This window comes from Cephus cinctus, unplaced genomic scaffold, assembly GCF_000341935.2.
Source record: "Cephus cinctus unplaced genomic scaffold, Ccin1 Ccin1_scaffold1553, whole genome shotgun sequence".
NCBI classification, from domain to species: Eukaryota; Metazoa; Arthropoda; class Insecta; order Hymenoptera; family Cephidae; genus Cephus; species Cephus cinctus.
Genome location: NW_014333871.1, coordinates 46,093 through 73,039, shown reverse-complemented (window position 1 = coordinate 73,039; position 26,947 = coordinate 46,093). Strand labels below are relative to the sequence as shown.

Here is a 26,947-nt window from a genome sequence, read left to right as displayed (position 1 = left end):
CTTCAGTGCAATTTTTAAAACGCCACTTTCCTGTCATAACATAAAATAGAGATTTTCTGTTCCTCTTTACATAAATAGTTCTATGGACATAGCTACTTTTTAACTATAAAATATTTCATTATCGCTGCTTATTATCTGAAGAAATTCAGGGTTGATAATATCATCTGATGCTATTTGCATATCTTCATAATCCATTTGTATTTCTGGTGTGCAATCCTTACCAGTTAACCAGTATGTATTCATTAGCCCTTTGCCCTAGCATAAGAATTATTCTTTTGTCATATCGCAGCCATAAAAATTGTTATAGTAATGTACTCACTAAATGCCTCTCTTTACCTACTACATACTCACCTTGACTTCCATACTTCCTCTTAATTCGGTTGTATAACCACCAAGAAGATCAAGGGCTTCCTTTGTGCTTTGAGATATGTGTATCTTCATAGCTGCAAGATCAAAAATTGACAATGGAACAAAACTACTTAAATACCTTAAGAATGTTAATTAAACCTTCAAACCTTCCCCGGTGGATTCCATCCGGCTAGCTGTGTTTATGGTATCTCCAAAAAGACAATAACGTGGCATGGTGGTTCCCACAATTCCAGCAACACATGGTCCAGTATTAATTCCTATTCGAATTTCCAGTTTCTCTTCTGGCTTGTGAGGTATTACATAGCACCGAATACCAGCCAATAAATCCAGGGACATCGTTGCAATTTCGGCTACGTGACGACTACCTATGTTAAAAAAATATAAAATTTCTCATTCAAATTATGAGGCAGCAGATCATAAATGTAGTACACATACCATTCCTCTGCGGTAGTCCACTGACTACCATATACGCATCTCCAATGGTTTCTACCTTGTAGACGTCGTATTTACGAATTCGCGAGTCAAACAGCCTGTAAAGTGTGTTTAACAAATTGACCACTTCCATGGGCGTGCTTTTGGCACTTAATTTGGTAAAGCCGACTATATCGCTGAAATAAATTGTCACTGAGTCAAAGTTCTCTGCTGGGACCTATGACAAGGTATTAAATTTCAAAGAATACATTATACAAGAATACAATATTTTATTGCAGAACGAGTCATCGAATTACATATAACTGTCAAAAGAACAATTACCTGTCTTTGTTGTTTTAGCTGCCTAACCACTGCAGGTGGTAACATCTGATAAAGTAATCGATCGCTTTTACCCTTTTCACATCTGAAAAAAAAATTGAATAAAATTCGGAAAGAAATGTAAAAAAAGTATACTTGTCATACCTTAGCTCGTGCGCTCTTAATACTAACGTATCGGCAAATTTTTGAATGGTCATGGTGGCGTTTCGCACCAGTAGTATAATGATAGGTGATATAATAAGTATTAAAACCAGAATGGCTATTAGAGCTGCTTGTTGACTGGATGCAGATCTCATTTCGACATAAAGTTGCTGCCTATCGTTAAAGTATAAAATAATTAAATTGCACGTGACACAGTACATTAAAAGTGAACAAAATTTGCCAAAACTACATAGAATATTAAATACTATAATGTAACTGTATATAATAAATATTAATATCAAGATCTACCTTATTGCCTCTTGCAGTTCACTCTCGCAATTGCGTAGCAAGTGCACGTAATCCTCCATTATTGTGTAATAATTATTCACCGTATTTATTTTGTCAAAAGGTCCCATCTCATTCGTATAAATGTGTCTGCGACTATGAAACAAAACGAAACCTCCATTCTGTATTGAAATATAAAACAACCCAGTGCTATTAAGCCATGAATATACTGTATACTATAATATGATTAAAGCTGCAGAAATTAAAGCAGATAGATATTGATACCTATCCATCATTAGGCCGTATACATCGGACTGTTCTGTTTTCTTTGTAAGATTCGGCGCGAAATGATTTATGGCATTCAAATACTCATGTGCAAGTGTATCATGCTCTACGTAAGACATGAGTCCAGGAATTAGTAAGTGGCCGCTACTGTATTTTTGCAATCCATACACTATCGATATAGTCAGATGCTCTATAGCCTGTAATATGTACTTGTAGGCGATCATCAATCTGGAATAGTATATAATGGCGTTGAATATAATATTATAATCAATTAATTACAGTTGACGATGCAAATATTGACGAACTTGACATCAAGTTGTATACCTCCATGTGTCACCTGTTGCCGTTTCTCCAATTCTTCGGGAAATTTGTTCAAGAATGTAATGATTGACATTGACGTACCAACTGGTTGTACGTTCAGCTATTTCACCTTTGACGGACGAGTTTTCAATTCTGTACAAAATAAATAACATATGGATAAATGAAGATTCTGCATTTTCGCGCGATGTGAAATATTGAAGCATTTAAATCGTCTGGTATATCGATCGTTAAATTGTAAGCTCGAATTTTAACCAGTCGACATGTCTAAACTCGTCCACGGGAACCTTGAACATTAGCATGCAAATTTGGCCTTGTTTACGTCGGAACTACTAATTAACTTCGTTTCGTCACACTTCATTATAATTTCATTGCATCCGGAAAAGGTTTCTAAGAGGTTCCGATGCCGACTTCATTCCAATAATCCTGACCTTCGTACTGATCACATAAGTCATCCACGAATAAGAAGATTCATCGACTTACGCCATTTCGATGATTTCATTCCGTATGTAGCTGAAAGGAATTACAGAGAGGTTGACGTCTTCAATTTTATTTCTAGACATTTATTAAGACTACGTTTCGAACAAGGAATTGAAAGAGTTTTAAAATTGTATTAGTAAATTAAATTTTGAGGTTACTGATTCTTCAGATGCACATTCTAGGAATTTAGATGCCTTTTTTATTATATGCGTAACAGATGTACCTAAAATTTGCCAAATGCAACAACATGCCTCCGGTGGAATCGTCGTTGCTCATAGTTCTGTTGATATTTCTGAGGACGTCGTTGGTGCGAGAAAACGTATCGTTCAAGCTCGTCCTGCGTTTAAAAAGCAAAAAAATATCGATTGCATTCAACGAAAGTTGTACTTGTATCCGTGATCCAGAATCTGATACATTTTCATATCATGACAATTCTGTCATTGTGACAACTTTTTAAAAAGTCATAACAATTCAATTGAGCTAAGCAAATGACAGATTTCTATCGAGATATTACACCTACGAATTTTATTATCGATTTACATAGGACCCACCAGTTCTCATTCTTTCCAATAATGTAAAGCGCACTTTCAGCTCGTTCCTTTTGAAAAGCCACAAGTAACCGACCGAGTTCAACTGTGAGACTGATCTAAAATTTTGTTTAGGACAAAATATAGTTTATCAAGAAATTGTTCAAAAGTTCATTGGATTAGGTTGGTACAATCGTTAAAGTGTATGTAATTGTAGATAGACCTGTTGCTTAGTATACTCGGCATAGCGAAGTGCACGGGAAGCGGAAGCCATGTTGTGACAACTTTGAGCAATCAAAGCGATAATCGGTACAAACGGAAGTAGGATCATTTGTATTAAATAGAGCCGTCGTCCTTCTCGTGATCCTGGATTAACGCGGAAGCAGCCCATTCTTACTCCCACCTGAGATAATTGTTCGGTTCAATTTTTGTGCGATTTTGAATCATAACCTGTTCATAACACTTAAAGTATAATGCATGTTACCTCGTTCATTATTTCCGTTGTTTCTGTTTTTGTCCCAATAGATATTCTTCGTGATCTTGGCTGATCGGCAATTGACAGTTTCATAATCGAAGCTCTGCAGTTATACAAAAATCATTTTAAGGTTAGTAGATCATTTTTAAAATGTCTTTATATACATTCGAGTATATCAATCCTTAGTTCCTAAGCCTCCCAATTAAAATAGATTAAAGATCGACAATTAAATTGTCTTTCGAACCTTAAAACAATATACCACCCCATTCAAGGTAATCAAGATAGAAAGGGATCTATATCCGTTATAAGAACCGAGAGGAGTAATGCGAGATAATTCATGCCTAGTAATAAACTTTTTATACTTGACTACGAACTTGAACCCTCTGATGCCATGAACTTGGAACGGTATGCGTTATCTCACATTTTATTCTTAATTGAATTTCTTCTCTCTAACTAATTGGTATCATCTATCCGATTAGTCATTCGTTATCGCTCGGAATCTTGAAGGTCTTTAGAATTTTATCGATGCAATGGAAAATAATTAGAACTGTTCTTTGATGAAATGGGATTTAAATTTCTGTTGTGTCAGTATCAGCTCTTATTACTATGTATATGTATATATATGTAATGAGTGTAAATAGCGTAAGTAAACGTTACATATTCGTTTAAGGACTTATGCAGATTTCTAGCGCAGTTGCACGTGGCGAAGAAGTTATAATAATAAAGCATTTACGGTTCAATGAAAAATATGTGATATCGGAGATGAATTTCGTTGTCTACGATTTCATGGCCGTACCTCTGATATTGAGATTTTTTTTTCAATCTGAACATTCAAGAAATCTTGGCTCTTCTTGGAACGCATACTATATATAACGACGTATACACGTATTTCGTGTTGTTCATCGAAGCTCTAAGAAATTACGTAGAGTACAAGAAGAACCGACATTGTATACATAGAATAATTCGGTTTGCGAATAAATAAGATAAAAAGATGTACCTACCTACATATGTTTATCACAAGTTTTGTTTTACGTTTTTGTTATTGCTTCTTACAAGGATTCTTTATTTTAGAAAGTTTTTTACGGGTTCTAAAATTACTTTTTTTAATGTATCAAGTTTTTTTTTTAATTACTCTCATATTTAATCACTGTCGTGGTTTTGAATAATGTTTTTGACAATCGCTCATGAATCAAAAATGTGTATGTTTAATGTAACGGATGGAATAGAAATCCAGGATAATTAAATTTATCCTGGTTGGTTTGATTGCATGTGCGATTAACAAGAATCTAAAGTGTACTAATCCGTGGCTTAGTAGTTACTGAGTTTAAGGAATGCCGCGATTACTGCAGTGAAATATCCTTAGCGAGCTCTTCCCAGGAATTGGACTTAAGTGCATCCTGACGTGTTGAATTTTAGCTGCGTCGCGTAGGCGGCAAAAGGAAGATCCAAAGCGAGGGAAAGAGAAACAGAGAGAGAGAGAGAGACAGAGAGAGAGAGAGAGAGAGAGAGAGAGAGAAAAAATGTAATTATAAAAAATACTTAAGACGAGTCTCTTACATTTGCTCGATATAAAATTGATATTTTTCTAATTTTGGCAACGAACAATTTCCATAATTCATCTTCAATTATGCTTTACGTAGTAAATCAATTTCATCTTAACAAAGTCCTATCACTTTAAAAATGTCTAATTATAATACTTTCATAAGATATAAGTATTTCGGTTGTGACTGTTTTCTAGTAAAAATTTCATTATCAAAATTGAGGGATCGTCGAGGTCCTAGTTAAGCCTAGACTGGCCCTGTCGGGAACTACACAGGTCTTGGATGTATCAACAAAAATTTTACTAGAGTTGCATAAGCTAAAAACTCAGTTTTAATCAGAAGCTATAGTCATATAAGCGATATGGATTACAAGAAAAATTTATTTGCATTAAAAAATTCCTTTCACTGTGTCGTGTCCTTATATTTTTGATTTCGGTATTTGGGCAGCGTCTGCGATTATGATATTTGATCGGGTCTGATCATTTATTGATCTATCGACGATATATGTATCAAATCAAATTATGTCGGTTACATTACATAAATATTGAGATCCAATAATTTCAATGCAGTGAATTCACTTCTATCGAGTGCCGATAAATGTTTTGAAAAAATGACAAAAAAAAATACGAGTAGTTATATTTTTAAAAAATGACACTTAAAAATTTGTGTTTACAAAATTATATTTTAATTCGAAAAAATCAGTGGCATAGACATCAAGATCATGCTTTAGTCTAAATTTTAAACACTTAACCACTTGCCTCTATATTATTAAAAGCAATTTAATTTCTTGTCAAATGCACTACCTCCATCCTGAATATAACAAATAATTAACGACGTGTGAGACCGGGTGAATTTAAAACGACAAACAATATTATGTAACAAGTAAACGACAAATACTTGCCGAGAAATAATACAAAGCACTCGATAATATGTAACAAAGAAAAAAATACGAACAACAACAATGAGAAAAGTTTTTTAAAATATCTATAAATCGAATCGTCCTATTCCACATAAATCGATCAGCAATAAATCATTCGATATTCGATCTCGAGATATAATCATAGAACATGTATGTGTTCGTTTCATAAACAAAAAAAAAACAAACCAAATATTCCCACGACACAATTAAAACAGCACACATTACCTTGGTAACCGAAATCGGTTTCGTCGTTCCTCAAGTAATTTTATTCCGTAGAATATATTCGGTAAAGTGACGTTCATAAGTGAATCCCAATCTCAAAAGTAGTACGAACAAAGGTATAAGGAGATTGAGTACTTTTTTCAATTTCTACCTATCAACTGTTCAAAGGCTCTCTTCGTATAACTGTGAACGGTTGCGAACTGAATTCTGGGAGATTTACCTGAGTTGGATTTTTGCACGACAAGGAAAGTTTGGCGCCCGCGCAAAACCGACCCTCGTAATTCTGACATAGGCAGCTCCATTGGCGGGCAGCTACGACATACAGTAATATAGCTTAACCTCAAAATCTCTGTATCGTACTAAGCGAAGCTTTAGCAGAATTGTACCGAAGAAGGGTTAATTATTCATTAAAATTTTGGCCATTAGAACAGATTTTTTACGTCGCAATCGATTGAACGTATTGTGTTTCATTCAGTGAACGAGGCCTACTATAGCGCTGTTACGTAAAACTTAGATACGAATAATCTGTTAAAGTAATACCATGTCGTAACGATTGATCGAGTATAATATACTGGAAAATTAAAATGCACGCAATAACAAAACCCATGGGAAAAGAAAAGCCTTACATAAACCTTTTATGAAGCCTCATATAATCTTCCTAGTACAGAAACCAAAGTGTACACGTGCATCACTGTATGTAGCATGAAAAGCCTACCTGTAATAATGAAATTAAAGGAGTAGGAGTATTAGACAGATATTAGACAATCGATATAGAAATCAATATGATTTTATACACCTTCTAGGCTAGTTGTAATTACATCGATCATATTATAGACGCGTCGAACGTTTTAAACACAGGACGATTATAATTTTGACAGTGGGATTAACTACAAAAGACACAAATAATAGAGAATAAACCTAACCTAAATAAAATATTATTCCTAATATTCAGTCGAGAGATTTTTACTTTCGGTTTTGTTTTCACTATTTTTTCCAATTTCTTCTTTCTCTTCTTCCTTCAACATCCATTTCATTATCTTCTCTCGTACCGTTATTCATTCTGACGTGTGCGACGCGTTAATGACTAGTGTTATTAGGAGCTTAGGAGACAATAAATATTGTAGTAAGCGCGATGCAAGATGCGTTCTTAATATAATTTAAATAAAGGAAGTGCAGTACCCGAGTTTCTTCACGAAGAACAGCTTTCCATGACAATTTCCATTGTTATATTCCTTGAAACATGGAATCTTCATTAGGATACGTTATGTTTATGTACCTTCAAACTTTAAATGTTTCAATGCTTATTGAGTTAATTCAGTAACGTGATTGCTTTACTCCTTTGTGGAAGGTCCTGTCACGTTTCTCTTGACTTCTTGATTAAAATGCACATATAATTTTGGCTGCGCTATAGACATTGATATTTTGTTCCTCCTTCTTCTTTTAAAAGTTTTTCAGCATTTCGTCTAGGCCTGTCTTATATCTTCATATCTTATCTTTGGTCATAATATTGTTCATAAGTCTCTTTAGAGATTTTTCATTAATAATAAAATAGAGAATTAATAAAAGACCTTATACTGTACTGGAATGAATAAATGTATAGTATATGAACAATATATTAATAAATCTTAGATTTCGACTTGTTTGATAATTGTGTTACTTGGTCTTTCAATGGTTTTCATAGTAATACTGTAAAGATTGATTATTAATTAATGATGAACGTTGTCCAGTTCATTGAAAAATATTAAAATAACGTAATTAAATAAATGTATTAAATAGAAGTAGACTCGTCAGTATCTGTATCACATTCGAGACCATATAACCTGCAGATATCAGCTTCTGTCCAGCTAGAATCAATGGATACTTTATATTTATCCTCTTGGCCATCGTTGGATGTTCTGATTCTGACATAAGTATTTTTCATGTTGTCTTTTGGATCAGCCTGTATATCAGTACTCCTTAACAATGGACTATTCTCACCATTGTCGTTGGATCTAGACTGTGTCTTTTCAGTAAGAGTCTTTTCCGATTGCGTCTTCTCAGAGCCTATCGAATCCAAGGACTCGCGATTTGAATTGATCCAATTGTTTTTAATGTTTGATTTTTCCTTGTTTACATTTTTTCTTGCCACCTGAGGACTTTCGTTCTCTAGATACTTCCTCATCCAACGCGGCGCTTCGGAGGAATAGGCGTGTGTCTTCTTCGTGTACTTAGGGCTACTGAGGATCATTGGTATTTCCGTTTCTATCACTGTGGTAATAACCTGTTCGTTTTTGTCAAAATTACTCTCCAGGTATTTCTTCTTTGGAGCTACACTTAATTTACTTAACAAAGAGTTCTCCTCTTTGGTATCATACGTATAGGAATAGTGACGTTGAATGTGTTTTGGTTCTTCCTTTACAGGTAGTTCTATTACAGCTGTTTGTTTGGGTGAATCTTTCCAGGATATTTTTTCATTAATTTCCTCAATAAGCGCCTTTGGTGAGATCTTGGTCCGAGTCGTTTCTTGATTCTTAGTGATTGGTAATAAGCACTGTCTGAGATTTCCGGTTATACTGTGCCTCTGCTTTACCGGTGAATCGAGAAGACGTCTTAGACTTGAGTTGCGTATTTCCGGTACGGATAATCTCTCTCTAGGTGGTGCCACTTTTACCACAGGTGGTGGAAATACGGTGCCTGGTTTTGATAAGATTGGGCTCGTACTTGTTATCAAAACGCTTTCTAGACCCTCTGCAGGTTTTTTGGCCTTGCTTCCGGAAGAGTCCGGAGGGTCTGTCTTTGGATGAGTCTCCGAAATTGGAGAACTCGCTATTGGCAGTAACCTGGATCTTCCGGGTTCATTTAAGGAACTATCTAAGCTGAACCTCTGCTTTGGAGTTCCTGCCATTAGTCTGAGATCATTTGATGTCTCAAGTTCCGGTATTGAGAAACGGTCTCTGTTGAATTTTGTTACCGTTGATGGGAAGTCGCGAAGATTTCGGTATCTTGCACCGAAATCTAATTGCGACAATCGATCTCTCTGTGTAGCTTTCACGGCAACTGGCGAAACGAATCTCTTTGGCTTCAACGGAGAATGAATCACCGGAAGTTCCTTTCCAGTGCTCAAGCAAGGCTGCGATAATCTCTGCTGTACTCTGCCGGGATAATAATCTCCAGTAACCAGGGTGGGCTGGGAGAGACGTTCTCTTCTACTTGGTATATCGTGACGAAGGAATCGCGTAACGTCAGGCTGTGAATGCCTTGATTTATGATCCGAGGATCCAGACAGCTGAACGTTGGGTGCAGAGAGTCTTTCCTCTTCGATTTGGAAGTTAATGCTGTTGTCTCCAGAAGCTCGCAGACTGGAGTAAGAGAATCGACCTTTATTCATGCCGACGAAGTTTATTCCTGAAAAACTAGAGTTCAGGGTCGGCTGCGACATGCGTATCCTACGATCCGGTGATCCTGAAGTCTTTCTGGACTCGTTGTATGAGACCAGAAGTGTTGGCAGGTTAGGTTGGGAGTAGCGACTTCGCTGACTAGGCGAGTAGCTTGGACAGGGCGGGGTTGATCTTGTACCCTCTGTTATGATCGAGTCCTGAGATTCAATGCTGCTTTGTGATTGAGGACCTTTCACTGGGGTTATGTGAAGATTCGGATGCGAGAGACGGGTCTTTCTTCCGGTACCCGGGGGACACTTTAGATGATCAATTAGGTTAGGTTGGGATAGGCGAATGCAAGAATTAGGATGTAGTGGTCCTTGTTTATTAAGGTACCACAAATCCCGGCGAGAGTATGGTTCGCATCAGAGGGTACCCTCTTCGCGAAGCCTTCGCATGAAGACTGGTCGCACATCCTCGAAGAAGTACGGAAGGTCGAGTTCAGCGGCCCTTGCGATGCCGCCATCTTTACATTCTAACCAGTACGTGTCCATCAGGCCTTTACCCTGGAATGAGAGAAATAAATAAATTATTAACATATATTTTAGACTGTCTTTATCATTTGATATATCAACGAAACATGTATTACCTTGACGTCTACCAGTCCACGGTGTTCGATTCGAAATCCACCGACAGCATCCAAAGCTTTTTTCATCTCTAGACTAATATGAATTCTTAGAGCTGTAATGGAAAATGTTAGATTATTATTTAGAGTATTTGATATCAATTTAATTGAATAAGAATATTTATCTCAAATACGAGACCTTCTCCCGTTGATTCCATTCTGCTGGCTGTGTTTACTGTATCGCCAAAGAGACAGTAACGAGGCATTTTCGTACCGACAATACCCGCTACTACAGGTCCGGTATGAGCTCCGCTACGTATTTGCAAACGTTCACCAGGTCGCTTTGGAACTTGAAATACTGTCGAGGCTGCTAGTAAGTCCAAGGCCATTGTAGCAATTTCCGACACGTGTTTATCACCTAGAAAAAGAAATAGACAAAAACAATTGACAAATGTCCTTATTTCTTATCTTAACATGTAATTTGATTGAGGATAAATCATAAGAATCTGTGTACAAATAACTAATCAGCTTACACACCGCAGTAACAGTTGCCATGCGATTTCTTTTCTTAAAAAATTTGATTCAAGAGAAATTCAAAAATTTATATAACACTATCAGATAATTAAATTCTTCAATATAATAATTCTGGGATATTAATTGAAAGTCTTATACTTTGTCTCTATTTATCCGGTTGTGATTGGTTAAAGTTATCGAATGACAGCTGTCAAATATGATTAATTTGAGCTGTATATTCCTGTATAAATATGGAAAAAATTCAATTTATTCAGACCTTCTGCTGGAATTCGATTAATTCTCAATACGACACATATCCAAGCATGCTTTGAGTATGTACAAGACGACATGTGGATAACGCCAGGGGCTCGTACTTTTACCATTTCTAACTGGAAGTCCAGAAGCGACCATATAAGAGTCCCCAATTGTTTCTACTTTGTAAACATCGTAACACTCGATTCTTGCGTCGAATAACTTGTAAATCGAGTTGAGGAAGGTGACAACCTGAAAAATAACATGATTTAATGACTTCATATAAAGATGAAGTAAATTTTCAATATACTGGAAATTAAAGGAAAGACCAGCCACGGGCGTTTGGTGAATTTCCCCCCAGGTAAATTTATTCCAATTTTCGGATTTCCTAAGTCTTCCTTAAAGCCTTAGAGAAACACGAAAAATCGTCTCCTACCTCAAGGGGTGTATTTTCCGCAGCTATTTCCGTGAAGCCAACAATGTCACTGAAGTAGACCGTAACGGCCTCGTAATATTCAGCTGGAACCTAACAAAAGATGTATACTTAGTAAACTCAATTGCGCCCTTTATACACCCAATAAAAGCACCTCTTGTTAAAATACAGTGAGCGTAAAAAGTATTGGTACACCGAGTGTTTTTCGAAAATGAAGTTTTTCATATCATTAATATAGGTTTGATGAAAAAAAAGTCACACTGTATTATTCTTCAAACATTTCTTTATTTATTTACCTGCAAGAATATTCACAATGATTAATTATTTTGGCGTAAATTAAAAAAAGAAAAATGGACTCAGGAAAACAAACGCAGAAAGCATTCGTACAACAGCATAATGATAATGCAATAGAATAAGTATTAAAAGAATTAATATAAACCTATAAACCTATAAACCTCTGTCCTATGTAACCTCTCCTATCTGTCCTAACCTATGTCCTCTGCCGCACTATACATATATAGATGTCTATACCTAAGCTATACTATACTCTTAATCCTAGAAGGTTCGGATTGGAACGATCTAGTTTTTTCTATACGTAAAAGAGCTGTCCGAGTACTTTCTGCGCTTGTTTTCCTGAGTTCGATTTTCTTTTTTTTTTAATTTACGACAAAATAATTGATCATTGTGAATATTCTTGCAGGTGAATAAACAAAGAAGTGTTTGAAGAATAATACAGTATAGCTTTTTTTCGTCAAACCTGTATTATTGATATCAAAAGCTCTTCATTTTTGAAAAACGCTCAGTGTACCAATACTTTTTACACTCACTGTAAATAATTAAAATAAAATAATTTACGATTGTCAATCGAACGAGCAATAATTTATAGTTATATTTCATTAGCATGTATACCTCGATAAAAATTATTAATAATCGTTATCATTCAAATACCTGCTGAGTTTGCTTCAATTGCTGCGCAACGCTTGTCGGTAACATTTGAAAAAGTAGCGTGTCGCTCTTTCTCTTTTCTCGCTTCAACTCACGAGCCTTTTGCGCCAGATTCGCTGCGTACATCTAAAAAATAAAAATAATCCTGTCACATGGTCGTCCCTGAGGATCCTTTTAGGAATAAAATAACAGTATAACACCAGAACGTCAAGTGCAAATTTCGCTCTGAGTATTTCTCGAGTGGCGCCAAGTATCGAGCTGACTTCGAAAAGTCTTGGCCATTACATAGAATCCTTATACGTATACTATCTCCCGGCATGGTACGTGCAATCGGGTAAACAGAGTTATGACCTAGAAGTTTATAAGAACCGACCTGAATGGTAGCTACGGCATTGCGCACCAGGACTATAATGATGGGTGAAATGACGAGGACCAGGACGACTATCGCAATACCAGCCACTTCTTTATTGCTGGCATCCTGCAGTGTCGAATTGACATACTCCCTATTAAAATGGAGATAAGTCAATCGTGTGAATGCATACAGTGCTTAATGATATTATAAATAGATACTTTTCATCGGAGGAAGAAAACGGTTGGTCAAAAGGCGGGAATATTTAAAAATAAAAGTTTAATAAAAGTAACCGATGCGACTGACACTTTGCCATGCTTACCTTATCATGTGACGCAATTCACGTTGAAGTTTACGAAGTTCATCCACGTACGTAGCCATGCTGTCGAAGTAAGCAATGGCGTCCTCAACGCTTGGCTCCCTCTTACGATTTCTCAGAATCTCCTCTCGCCTGCATTGTAACAAGTATTATCTGACTGTACTCCAATTCAATTTCAAATATACAAAAACAATGGAAATGGCTTCATTCAAATTTTCATTGAATTCCCATTCGGGCCAGTCTCGTTACTAACAAGGAAACCCGCCCAACCCGACCCCACCGATTTCAATAATTTTTTGATATGTTGTAGTACTCGACAAAATAAGAGACACATATTTTTTTTTTCGTGCTGACATCCACTTTAAAGGGGTGAAAACGACCTCTGAAATTCACCCCTGAAAATCGTTTCATTATTGAAATCGGTGGGGTCGGGTTGGGGGGGTTTCCTTGTAAGTTTCATTCTCATCCATTCATCATGCCTCAACCAAATTTTTCCATGTAAACTGAATTTAGACTTGGCGGCCGATTTTTTTCTCTTGTCAAGCTCACAGCGTATTAGAAGACTTTTCTCACCTAGATTTAATTCGTCCATAGTCCGTCATGGTACGAGTAAGTTCGGCGTAGAAAGCTTTCAGAGAAGGCACGTAGGTAAGAGATCCATTGAGTAGATCACGACCAAGTGTTTCGTGACGCACGTAACTCACATAATTTTCACTCATGAGAATACCTCGTCCAAAGTAATTGATTCCATAGACAGAGGCGATACCAAGGCTCTCGATGCTGCGTAGTAAATTCTTAAAGGCAATCAAGTATCTGGAAAAACGTAATATAACACTTGACCTTTTCAAGTGCACTTTTGAAGCTTCGTGGCAGCTAGCTTAAGGATTACTTGAATTATCAACATCTAAAGTACTTTAAATTATGTTATCAAACTTTTTATACCTCCAGACTCCACTGTTATCTGTTTCCTTTATCTGATTAGTTAAATGATCCAACATGGCAGCGTTGACACTGGTGTACCAAGCCATCACTTCTGTTATACTACTTTCCTCGGAGCTGATCTTTTGCCTGTTGAAAAAAAAATACACGTTTCAAATGTTTAATACAACAATACAGAATTTTTATTATAGAATTTATTTTTCTACCGTAAAAATAAAAGAATTCACTGTGAGTAATTTTTGTTGCATTGTTTTTATCAAGCTTTTGTATGTCTAATGGTTATATGATTGAGGCCATTCAATTTCCTTTAACTGTTTACAATACCTAGGAAAGTGGACACTGGCTAGAATGCAATAGTTAGGAGGGATATTGGTTCGTTATTATTGAACGGGAATGGACAGGACTGTCTAAAAATACGTTGGATGCTCCAAATGGGCGTTCGCGCGCTCATGTGCGAGAACCTCGTACGTCCTACACAGAGAGACGGTGTAGGTTCTCTAGGGCACTTCTTTGAGGTAATTTATTACAGCGCTATGCGTGTATAACACGGACGATTGATTCTGACGTAGCATCTTTACTATCTTCTTCCTCCTGTACTATTGATTGAGTCTTTATTTTTATCTCATTCACTTTTCTGACCAGCAATAACGTCCCGTTATGAAAGTTAGGAAGAATTTTTCTTTTCTAAGAGATATATTAGAGCGCAGTGTGACACGTGTTTCTACAGTACGTTTCCATGGATTTTACTGAACGCTTACGATAAGTAATCAACTTTCGTGACAGATAATTGAATTGTAATTAAATTTTTTGGTTTCCTCTAAGATAATTTCTTAACAAAGTTTTTTATTATTGAATACACTCGAGGGATTCGTTGATTGGTTCACTGTTGTTTCTGTTGGACTTGACGTTGATGTATATCCTTACTAATAAACACTTTAAAAGAAATTTTAACAATTCTGGACAGAGAATCGATAATGACCAGATAGTGGAAAATTTGAGTATACGAAGTACAGTATATAACGTGGAAATTTTATTATCGCATTTAAAATACGAAGAAACTTTGACGGGACGCGTTTGAAGTTTACAGAAAGAATTTGAAGCACGGCCATTTTGGAAACTATATAAAAAGTGTGAAGCATTAGAAATATTATACGTAAAGAAATTACTGAAACTACTGTACCCAAGCACCATAGTCAAATTCGTGCGGAGTATAATATATGACAAGTGCAGCGTGTATATTTGAATAATAAAATGAGGCAATAAAGTTCTACGGTTAGTTTCAGTCTTAGATGCATTCAAGCCAAGTGCACGCATTTCAATGGACTTCGAGAGAAAAAAATATTAACGAAGGAAAGTTTCAATACTAAATATTCCCAGGCTACGACGTCCTAACAAATATTTGTTTTTCGTTCGCGAGAAATGGGATATTAGCAAATACAAACAGAAGACGTAGTAAGCATCGCGAGCGATAGTTGCAACGGCGGTTAGCGAGAGGTATTATTAGCTAATGCGTTGGGTGTGACAGTGGTCGACTCCAGTGTAAATTTCTGTTTTTTTTTTTTTTTATGTACATCGATACTATCAGCGCACTGCAGCCTCGTTACATTTTAATATTTAATTTACTTCACCTCTGCACGTTCCCTTTTCAATTCCCATGACGTCGTGCGCGTGGTGGGACATGACAATAAGAAAGATTGAAAAAAAAAAGAAAAATGCCATCCGAAGAACGTGACGGATCTTAACTTTTTATAAGTCTCTCCGAGATTGTCTGTTAAGTTATGCAAAAATAGTCGCCCATTTGACCTTACCTTGGCAATACCATAAAAACAAGCAAACTTTTCAAATTCTAATATTATAGGAATATTTGACTCTATACAATACAGTGGGTATCGGAAATCCATTCTTATCCTGTAGCGCAACAGGTCCACTTCCTGAAAGCCATAGCTCTGCGTGCTACGCCAGCTAAAAATATTTAATGGCGAATTAAATGCTTTAGGATCTACATTGAAAAAGAAGAGAATGCTTTTAGAATTTTCTACTATTCATTCTAATCGTTCTGGGAATTTCCATGGAGTTACCTTCATCGTACAAGTACAGTATATACTCTGTTAATATTATGTACATAAAAACCTATGTATTCTCGTGCACGTCTCATGGAGTATCGATCGCAAAAGCTTAAGCTCTCAAGCCAACGGTGGTAAAGACTCGCATATAATAATCACGTTGCAACGAACGTAAAGCCGTCATCTTAAAATTACGTCATAAAAGACAAAGAGCCTTAGATACAGCTATTTGTTAGCTTTCCACTCTATGTGCTACGTTACAGAATAGGATAATGCGACCTAGCAATTTATAAGCTCAGAGTAAGTTTTGACCACACTTGAAAAAGTTCCATAGATCTTGTGCAATGTGACAGCTGGATTGACAAATCAACAGATACGGTGATTGGATGGTTTTCAATTGACTTTCTTTCTTCTATCTTTCTTGTATCCACTCTCCTGTTCCTGTCATGTACCATCCCCAACTTTAATCAAAACTTAATAGTAAATCTATACGCATCAGATCGTAACAAGATGGCAAGAAAACTCTGGATGGTCGAGTATGACGAATGGACTGTCAAGATGTCAATTATCTCATTCCTCGAAGCGAGTTTTGGTGACACTTTCAGTTTTCTTGGATGAATGATTAGCATAATTATTTATGTATTCGGGCACAATTTTTATACTAGTTTTTAATATACATGAAGACCTGTTAATATAAATAAACCATAGGTGAGTGAACCAGTGCTACTTTATGCTATCAAATTAAAGAATTGGATTAAACGAGAAACGTTCTATATACATATATATATATATATATATCATCTTGATTCTGATGAATGTCACGCAACGCTCACGAGCATCCTGCGACCGTTCAAGGCTTAATCAGCCTGAAGAATCCCAAGGTATACCACGTTGTTAACGCGTGTTCAATAAAAGAAAATGATATATCTGAGAGACGGTATCGACAGTTCTATTTGCTACCCATAAAAAACTTGTCAACACGTTTATTATGTCTGACTGAAACAAATGCAGTTGGTACTTTTATTAAAGTTAACTATTGCGTTAAATTCCACAATACCTGAAGTCGTTAAGACGAGCCTGAAATGCTTCCTTGTTGACGACATCGTACGCCTCGGTTTCGTCCCTTGGTACAGAAACTAATGGCCACATTGTCATATTATGAAGTGCCTGATCCGTAATTGCGAACCTCTGCGTTAGATTGGACCTCCTACAGTTAAAGGAATATACAATAGACATCTGTTTGTACATAGAGATTCTTTTTAATTGTTGATAACAATTGTTAAATGCATATTGATAAAAACATATAATAAACCCAATAATTTGCCTCAATTGTAATTATCAATCATTTTCTTAAGTAATTCTGGAAAACCGTATACTGCAACTGCTTGAAAATACCAAGCAAATGAATCACTTTGGTCTTGCAAACAGACTAAAGGTATCGTAGGACTACTAGCTTGATTAGAAGTGTCGAGACTCCATTTATTTTCATTGCCAACGTGTTACTTCATTCAGAAAATGGCTTCGTCTTTGGGTCACGTAATGCAGAAGATCGAACGCCATGGCAATTGCATTGAGTTTGTCAATATAGTTCCAAAGTATAAGATCGACTCGATCGCATTTCTGCAGCTAATCGAATAAGCCCCAAGTGAGAAAAGCATTGCATTCATTCTTATTCGTGAATTAATGCATGTAATGCGGTTGATTCTTGGGAGAAAAAAATCATTAGGATTGAAGAAAACAAGCAAAAATCTCAGGCACTAATTCTGCGTCAAATATTGACACAGCTTCTTTGGCTTTAGGTTTATTACTAACCTCAAGGTATTTCCATTGGTGTAAATGAAGAAAGCGACCTCTGACCGTTCCAGTTGCATTCTGGTCACTACTTTTCCCAGGTCCGTTGCAATTGTTACCTAAAAACATATCATAGATATGAGTAACAGAAACACGTATAGGAGACAGAGGTAGAGAGAGAAAGGTAAAAGCTGTTAATGGAGAGACTAGGGCGTTTTGTTATGTACCATGAAATTTAGAAGTTTCCTTTGATATTATCAGCTAATGGTCGGCAACTTCAAAGCTCGGAGCTTTCCCGTAACAGGACATGTCGTTACTGAGTGAAGTACCGTAACAAAGTAAGGAAGACAGAGTGAAAGGTACTTTGATGGGTAGTGGAGTACGCACTTGAATGTCTAAGTACTTAAATGGCGAGTATTGGTTATGTACGATAGATACTGAATATGTGTACCTTGACTCATTTAGTTTCTTACAGTAGCTAACATAAGCCTGTCTTGGCTGGTGATTAATCGGAGAACTTGAAAAGTGGCTAAGTAATTGGATGTACTACTTTCTGATAAAGCGTCTAATAAATTGTTGAAGTAGAGTCTGGACGCTGATCTATTCCGCTTGCAAACAATATAAAAGTATAATGTCAGGTAAGTAGAGAATTTGGTGGAGTTTCAATAAAGGGTCAAAGGTGATTTAAAGCGGGACAATGAAGAAAGGACATATCCAACGTGGTCTTTATGATTTGGTAATATTGATATGATAGGGAGGACCAGGGGTGCTGTTAGCCTGGTAATAGAACTCTCACTGCAGCAGCTAAATAATACGCGAGGGGTTGATCCGTTAACATGAGAGGGAGGGTGTCTATCGAATGAAAGAACGGTCGAATAAAAAAAACTAACTTTTATTAAAGCCCTCAAGTTTCGGTTCACCGAACCCCGTTATAGCAGTCCCATTACTGTATAAACTTTTTTTTATAAATTTCAATTATAAGGCAAAACAACATCATATCTTTTACTTGGTATGACTTCATCTCTAAGTCTAATGCTTTTAAATCGAGATTAAAGGTATCTGTGTGAAAATCAATCTTTTTCTCATAATTATATTTGTTTATAATCTTATGGAAAATCAAAGGACTGCGAGATTAACGAAATACTTTAAATTAGCACAGCAACGACTGCTCTTATATCTTTCGCGTGAGTTCATTACTCTGAAACAAATGAAGTATTACAGTGATTAATGATTATGATTTTATATTCTGACGCACGTGTGTAAACAGTTCAATCTAGTGATGTTAATTGTAATGGAATATATTTATGCTCACAATCAATGGCCACTTTTGACTATATACGACTATGCTCGTGATCCTAACAATGCAAGGAGGTTAATAGAAAAAAACCGTGTGGTTCTAATACCACAAGAGTTTGTCAGCTGTGGTAATCGGAGAACTCGAATAAGTTATGGGCTGTATTAAGTTAATGGGGTTGAAAGTAGGTATTGCACACTGAGTACGAACCGGCCTAGGTTGACGTATACGTATCTCTGGGAGCATAGGTGCGGTGTATTTGCTAACCTCTCATTACTTTACGATTCATCGATCGATCTCATTGAGTTATGGAAACCTTTGGTAATTACTCTCCCTTAATCATCCTCGTCATTCTCTTCTACGCGTTTCTCCTCTCATTCATTCCTTTCGATAACCATAGGTGAATGTCTTCCGAGATACTACACGGTACGTTATGATGTATTTTAAGAGAGTAATTTTAAAAGAAGATATATTTACTTGAGTCTCAATATCAGAGACTTCCTGCCTGTAGATCAGTATATCATGAAGTGTATTAGCTGTTTGTACAATCAGGGCCAGAATTGGGATGAAAGGAAGAACCAGCATCTGGAGCAACTGGATCCTCCGACCCCGACGATGCGCTGGATCAGTTGCCCGTGCCCAGCAGGATTTCTTTTTGTTGTTCTTTGTTCCAGAGACATCGTCCGAGGATAGACTTCTCACGGAGCTTACCTCAGCTACACAGGAACCATTGCGCGGTGACATACTACAATCAGTGATAACGTTATTATTAATTTATTGACTCATTATTAATTTAGTAAAATGTATATCGAGAGTTGGACAATGACAGCTTGTGACGTCGAGAATATGAATAATAATTTTTACAATTGATTATTCATTTTATACTATAGACTGCCGACCTAAGAATCGTTAATGATGGGAATTAAAACAGCAGGTATTTCGGCAACGTTGTCCGGAATGATTTAAGGCATTCAGGGTGAAACCGTTGAGCAGCGTTAGGACCCTAACTTTCAAGTTTTTCGTCGACGTAACATTAATAGCCTGTCAACCCGTCGAAACTTTCTCATTTCAATTCAATCCATGTATCTGTATCCAGTAACAGTATTTTCCAAGAGTTTCAAGACAGGAAGAGCCTACAGGAACATTGAACTTCATTATACTGGTGTAAACGTTCTCAGTAAGATATACATGTAAAAGAAAAATACTGGACTCATTTCAATATAATTAAAAGTTTTTTTGCCAACGGTTTTTTGCCAAATTCTGCTACTGGTATGAATCCTGACCTAATACCCTGGATCGTAGTGTCCTCTCTTGAAATACCATCTGTAGGATTTTGTAAATAATTTTTCCACTTTTTGTAGCCTCGGCATACCCATATTTAGTCATTTTGATGGAAAACTCTTGAGACTATCTATACAGATGAATGAAGAATAATTTAATATTAATTATGAACATTCACGTTGTGTTATAATAATTCAAAATAGAATCATTTTTCAAAGTAAAACAGCTCGTTATTAAATACCACGACGTTGTGGGACTTTGAACAATCTTAGTTCATAACATGTTTTTTCAGTTTGTAAGAAATTACATTTTCATCATCTCACAGAAATGTCACAGATAATTGTAGTGTATTTTCCATATGACGAAGTTAACGAAGCAAACTGTATTTTTAGAAATAAGTAATAAAACCCAAGAGCGAGTCTTCAATACGAGGTCGTGAGTAGAAGTCAGTAGATATACGCCCTATGGTACCTTTGATGAATATACAGGGTTATTCAGTACAAACGCACCAACCAATGGTTGGTATGGTTCTACTACAGAAATCAAATGGACAGTCTAACTTCAGACGGTAAGTTTGGTCTGAATAATTGTGTATATTTATATCAGGAGCAACATCAACTAAACAAAAAGTCAGATGATCGAATAGCTATGGCGATTCTAGAATTCTTTGAATAGTATCTGATTATATAGTCCTCCACCAAGAAACGTCGGTTTTCTACATCAGTTCTCTGTCCTCTCGTTCTAATTATAATTTCAGGGTCTGCAATCACGTTAAAACGAATGTCGATATTTAATTCCACGTTAAAAAAATATATCAATATCATACAAAAGCAAGAAATTGGCACAGTATAGTACAAAAGCCGTGCGTGAAGAATTATGATGATTTTAATGAACTATTTATAGATAAATTAGTTACTGTTCTCGTAATTTATTCAATACATTTCTAACTCAAGAACAACAAGACTCTCTGGTCCTTTGAGTGTGACAAGTTAGTGCCATTTCAGACTCTACGTTCTACAATTGATAACACTGATTCAGTACTGCGCGAAAGCAGAATCGCATTAACGGTACATAACTTTCTGTATAAGTTACCAAGAAAATTTACTTCGAAAAGTAATACAGTTCGTGATCCCGATCAACTGACATTTACGCAATTGGGTTCTTGTTATTGTTTTATTATATCTCTAATGCGATATTCATATAATATTATATGTATAACAGGTATCAATTGCGCAATTAGCTGCAGCCAATTCGTGTAAGATTCGGTATAATAATTACCAAAAACACTTTCCATCTAAAAAACCTATACCCTGTACTTGACGCAAGACTTCAACCTAGTCTCGTGATTCCCATCATGAGTATAGTTGAGCCATCATGGCTGACAAGACAATTTCCATCCTGTCAAAGGGAACTCTTTTAAAAGACGTCAGAATAACGTAACACGTGTACCAGAGACAGTATGGCAAGTACACGCTGCAATTAACTACCTAGAATCCCTCAACGCCACTACTCTATCCTTCTATGCCATAGGGCTATTCCTGCCGGAGTACCAGCGAACACGCCATTAGATTACACAGCCTCCCGAAGGTTTATTACCATGCTACCAAGAGAACGTAGGTTCGACGTTGCATCGATGCTGCCCATTGCATAGTAATTACTATCAGAATCATGTCACGTCAAATATACTGGATGATCCAAAAGATAATATAAGACAAGGTGCACCGGCAAATCTTAGGGTCATCAGCGGCAACTAGAATCAATATACTTTGAACACTATTTACATCACTTGTACGAACCTCAAGAATTGAAGACTAAACTTGATCAAAATAAAACTGGAAGGTTCTGCCTTACTGGCTTTAATTATTTTTGAAAGGGGTCCCACGATGGTCCTTTGATGATGCGCACGAGGCTGTGCCATTGGATTCTTAAGTATTACCATTAACACATGGTTTACCGAATCATTGAACTAGGTACTTAGCTAGTGTATGCTCCTGTGCAGGATCTGAGGTTAATGTTACGTCTTTAAAGGGTTTGCGGATTACGAGGGAGTCCAATGTTCACTGGGCCTTGCACGGTAAACTCCTGGCTCCTGTGGCCGCTGTGGTTAATGACTCCAGGTAGATTAAAGGCTTTGTTCTACTAGAGTGTGTCATAGCTTTCCCTCTCGTATCCCTTTGCTCGTTTAGGATCTCATTGTTCATTTTTTTCACATAGCAACTAGATACTCTTGCAGTACACATATACATGCATCATAAATTTTGTCTCCTTATAACGTAATTTTGGCTGGACAATGAGAAGCCTGTCGCGTATCGTTCATGGAATGGAGAATGACATCGTGTGTTGTGATCTTCAACTATTATTCAAGAACACTGCCATTCAACAATAGAACGAACAAAAATAATTGGCAAGAATAATACAAAAGAATTTCAGAATGCAATACAGTACATTGAATGGATAACGTCGAATGGTTGATACCATGGCACAGAACTACGTTATGATCAATGATTTGAATATAGACATTAAGTAATAAAAGAGCGACAATTATTAATGTTGCAACAATGAGAATAGTGACTTTAAGAAATTCTACATTTTCTGATTAACCCTGAACATGCTGACCATTAACAAATAATATAAAGCCTTCCTTCCTTGCGTTTGTCTCTTCATATTACACTTAATAGAAGCAAAGTAAAAATTAACAAAATTCCACCATGCTTTGTAGCGTACAGATGAACGAGTGAACTCGCTTTGCCATTTCTCTTAAAAGCAGTATAGACCACAGGATCATGAAGCAATTGAGATCACAGACAGGTTGCAGTTAAGCACAGGGTAGTTAGGCACCTAGAAGCAACAGCAAGATCAGTAGTGATGCTATAAGGTGTATACGAATAAACTAATTAGCCAGGTCATTAACCTACATATATGTTTATGTATATTTTTTTATACTCACTCTCTCTGTATGGTGAGCATGTCGCAAGCATGCAGGCTGCTGCTGCCGCTGCTGATCCAGGCTCACCTCGATTTTGCGATTTGACAGTGTCACTTCAGGCCTGAATGCGTAGCAGAGCCAGACGTATTATCTCATAGAGGAGGATGCTTTCTGTCCATTCAGTCTTGACATAAAGGTATGTGCACGGGGAAGGGAGTACCATAAAACCATCTCAATGCCAACGACTACAAATATGTACGCACTGCATATTATATACGACAGTATATAAATCATCCGTTTTTAGATAATAAACCATAGGAAATTGGATGAACGTGCAAAAATTATATAATTTCCAATCAATTTTCACACTTATATCCAATATTATAATCAGGAACACAAGTGCCAGGGTATGTCAATTTTACAATATGTAAAACTACTGGGTAATAATATATACCGTACTGATTAATTACAGTTTTTTAGTTGCGTAGAGGTGGGGTACATTTCAAGCATAGAACAAACGGTTTATCTGAATTATTTAAATAACATATCGGTGAAGTTCATCGAGAACAGTTTCCAGTTTATCATTAATCGAAAGTGACCGAAAGAGATATACTGTCCTTATTTAAACAATTGTTTACGTCGTTTGAATAATTTTTATGGGTGAAGACATGGGTCGACCGTTATATTTCAACGGATTGACATATCCTTGGATGATAATGGCTTTCATGGAAATTGAACGTATTCATGATATCGAATAGACATATTTCATTATTTCTCTGAATTTCACTAGCTCATATCAAGTCACTTGTTATGTACCTAAGATATAAGCATTTACCTAGAAATTGACAGAAAAAGATGCGTAGAACCTTCGAGGAGTAATACGAAAGGTCGTAAAGCTCATGAAGTGTCACTTGGGATTGGGGGATATACTTTTCGAAGGAACTTTCCACGTTTAGCGGCCATTTTCCTTGACCAGAATGAACTAGGGGACATTAGATCTAGGCGTGAATAAAAATAGTCGTATAACAAAGATCTAATTCCACTGATTCTTATAAAGCAAATCAGAACTTGATAAAGAAATAATATATAGTATATACAGATATAAAAACTAATATCTGAAACGCAAGTCTTTCTTGTAAGCAAAGTACTCCTGATCAGGAGTATATGGGTTACATATATATTATATAATTTTACTTGTTTACTTTATATATTTGTATAATGTTAAAGACTTTGTCATCGACTTTTGCATGGGCATTTGTTATGCCCATTTGATTCTAACCAATAAAATTCCTTTGGAAATGACTTTCTGAATAGAAAAATCTACATTCCACGGCTTACTGAACATTATTGGTAAATTGGTAATAATAATATTCTCCAGTACACGTGTAACGAATTTAATTATGAAATTGCGAACATTAAGGAAAAAGCTTCTATCCGTGCTCATTGTCTGATAGATATTCAGAAAGTAATTGAATCGATGTGAATTGATTGAAAACAATGAATCACTATTGCCCCGCAAATTAACGCCGCAATTTACTGTAATTAAATACTAATTGCCTTTTTTGTAACAACAAACGAAATAGGATAAATTATTCTTTACCGGAAATTAGTACTCAAGAATAGACCATGAGAAGTAGGAATGAGAGTTTATGGCAAATGTGTGTACTACGGGCTTTATATAATATTAGATAAATATATATATATATAAATAAACGATAAATAATCTGGTACTAAATAACGTCTATTAAATAATATACGCCATTCGCAGTGAAATAATAAGAGATGGAATGTAGATAAAATAAGAGATAGAATGTAGATAAAGTATGTAGGAACCTTCATTTTGAAATGGCGTAAATTCAATAAATAATACGTCTCTTACGCATATCGACGTATGTACATAAATGACGGTAGATGGTTGATCTAAAGGAGCCTGTGGTTAATCTCTCCTTGAATTTCAGGTAAATATAAAGCCTTTGAAATCCAAAAGTTCTTCAAGTTTCGACCAACTTCTGTTTCCATGTTTAACATTATACTTGTTTCGAATGTATTAATCTTTGATGAGTTCGCAAACAAAATATAAATTCTGGAAATTTTCATATTGATACACTTAAAATTACTGAACCGTGGCCCTAAGGATAAATTGATATCTAGTACAATGTACAATATCTTATATTCTTTCGTTATTATCGCACGAAAACTCCTACAACAAATATTGACAAACTTTAAAATGAAAAATATTGCGCAACTCCTCGCAGACACACTATCGCAGTTTGTGAGTTAATTGTAAGAGAGACTCAAAGAGAAATTCAAAACTAAGAAAAAAGTATATAATTAATACAATATTGGATATTGAGTATTATAAATTTCATCGATTAACAAACATAGTGAGAATTTTGAAATTAAAAAAAAGTTAGTACAAATTATAGAGTTTTGATAATATGAAAAAAAACTAGAATCCTCTTAAGTATCCGTTACGGTAGAACCTCGATTAACCAGTATCTGCTGGACTAGAGGTGCCACGGATAAACGACAATAATGTAAAGTCTATCAGTACATGGATACTTTTTTTTTATTATAAAAGATTAACGATCACATACTTAAGCCCAGTTTAACCCTTTAAGGTTTAAACGTAAGTTTAGTTAAACCCAATGAGTAAACGTTTATAATTATAGTTAGCTCGACATTAATCACTTCTGAATAAATTCAATTAAGCATGAAATAAGCTTGACTCATATCCTGGTATGCAAGGTTAATCCGCCGCACAGATAACCCGCACCCGGTTAATTGAGGTTCTACTATATGTCGTACTTAGCCTTGTGCGTGTTGTTAACGCGTTTAAGTTTTGAATATTGCGTACACGTCTAATGAATTTTCAAAGTTTCGCAAAAGAGCCACAATTACTTAAATTGTCGTTTGTGAAGGTAGGAAAAGGCGCGGGTAGCAAACAGGTGTTCTCGCGATGAGCGCGCGGCCGCATACTGAAGGACACGATCTCAAATGCTGATGACGCGCGAGAGAGGGCCTGAGAAAACCATGAGAGACTAGAGAGAGTAAGAAGAGAAGGGAGAAATTCTGTCCAACGCGCAACAACCCTCCTACACATACATACATGCTAAGGGTTCGAATGGGGTGACCCATCGGACTCTCAACGTCCTATGCTTGTCTTATACACTTTTCTCCCTATACTCGCACTTCAACGTACTTCACTTCACTTATATCTCTACCCTGATACGAATTACGCAACGAAAATAGTGATGAATATATTGTTCAATGTACTTCCCTAGGTACGCAAAACGCCCCTATTAGTCCCTTATTAAACTAAAGATAAACATGGTAATTCAGTACCCTTGTTAGACTGTGACTTTCATGTTCGTCTGTTACAACTGACACTATTTGATTTTTAAGCATATAAACCCGTATTCACAATTGGCTCTTAAAGTAACTAACAGAGTCGCTTGTAGTTAAAAGTTACTAATAAAAAATTTAAAAGCTCGCTATTAGCACTAAAAGCGAGTTCTGAATACGAGCTTAAGAGTATAAGTTATAATA

The 26,947-nt window shown here is 36.2% G+C and overlaps 3 protein-coding genes across 17 annotated transcripts; all 3 read right to left on the bottom strand.

Moving 5' to 3' along the window:
- Positions 1–21: 21 nt before the first annotated feature.
- On the bottom strand, positions 22–6,606 carry LOC107273301 (guanylate cyclase 2G). 2 transcript variants are annotated; one of them, XM_015751364.2, is made up of 15 exons: positions 6,316–6,606; positions 3,640–3,733; positions 3,379–3,558; positions 3,180–3,274; positions 2,852–2,965; positions 2,632–2,661; positions 2,155–2,283; positions 1,831–2,058; positions 1,570–1,701; positions 1,264–1,434; positions 1,123–1,204; positions 805–1,018; positions 516–734; positions 352–443; positions 22–255 (listed from the first exon to the last, which is right to left on the bottom strand). In XM_015751364.2, exons 1-15 carry the CDS (start codon positions 6,390–6,392, stop codon positions 100–102), a joined length of 2,013 nt encoding a protein of 670 aa, XP_015606850.1. In that variant the 5' UTR covers positions 6,393–6,606; the 3' UTR covers positions 22–99. The 2 variants fall into 2 exon arrangements, with proteins under 2 accessions (XP_015606850.1, XP_015606851.1); XM_015751365.2 differs by lacking the exon at positions 6,316–6,606 and adding an exon at positions 4,632–4,928.
- Positions 6,607–7,083: 477 nt separating this feature from the next.
- LOC107273311 lies at positions 7,084–9,961 on the bottom strand. The gene has a single exon (XM_015751386.2). The coding sequence runs from the start codon at positions 9,728–9,730 to the stop codon at positions 8,081–8,083; it is 1,650 nt and encodes a 549-aa protein (XP_015606872.1). The 5' UTR covers positions 9,731–9,961; the 3' UTR covers positions 7,084–8,080.
- Positions 9,962–10,060: 99 nt separating this feature from the next.
- LOC107273309 (receptor-type guanylate cyclase daf-11) lies at positions 10,061–26,380 on the bottom strand. Of its 14 annotated transcripts, XM_025090600.1 has the most exons (16): positions 25,996–26,380; positions 23,420–25,407; positions 23,197–23,310; positions 19,669–19,936; positions 17,919–18,016; positions 17,164–17,313; positions 14,047–14,172; positions 13,678–13,917; positions 13,108–13,236; positions 12,810–12,939; positions 12,440–12,562; positions 11,495–11,584; positions 11,181–11,310; positions 10,493–10,711; positions 10,318–10,409; positions 10,061–10,234 (listed from the first exon to the last, which is right to left on the bottom strand). In XM_025090600.1, the coding sequence occupies exons 4-16, from the start codon at positions 19,933–19,935 to the stop codon at positions 10,094–10,096; spliced, it is 1,935 nt and encodes a 644-aa protein (XP_024946368.1). In that variant the 5' UTR covers position 19,936; positions 23,197–23,310; positions 23,420–25,407; positions 25,996–26,380; the 3' UTR covers positions 10,061–10,093. The 14 variants fall into 14 exon arrangements, with proteins under 14 accessions (XP_024946368.1, XP_024946363.1, XP_015606868.1 ...); XM_025090595.1 differs by lacking the exon at positions 23,197–23,310; XM_015751382.2 differs by lacking the exon at positions 23,197–23,310 and having other exon boundaries at positions 11,187–11,310.
- Between the last annotated feature and the right edge of the window lie 567 nt (positions 26,381–26,947).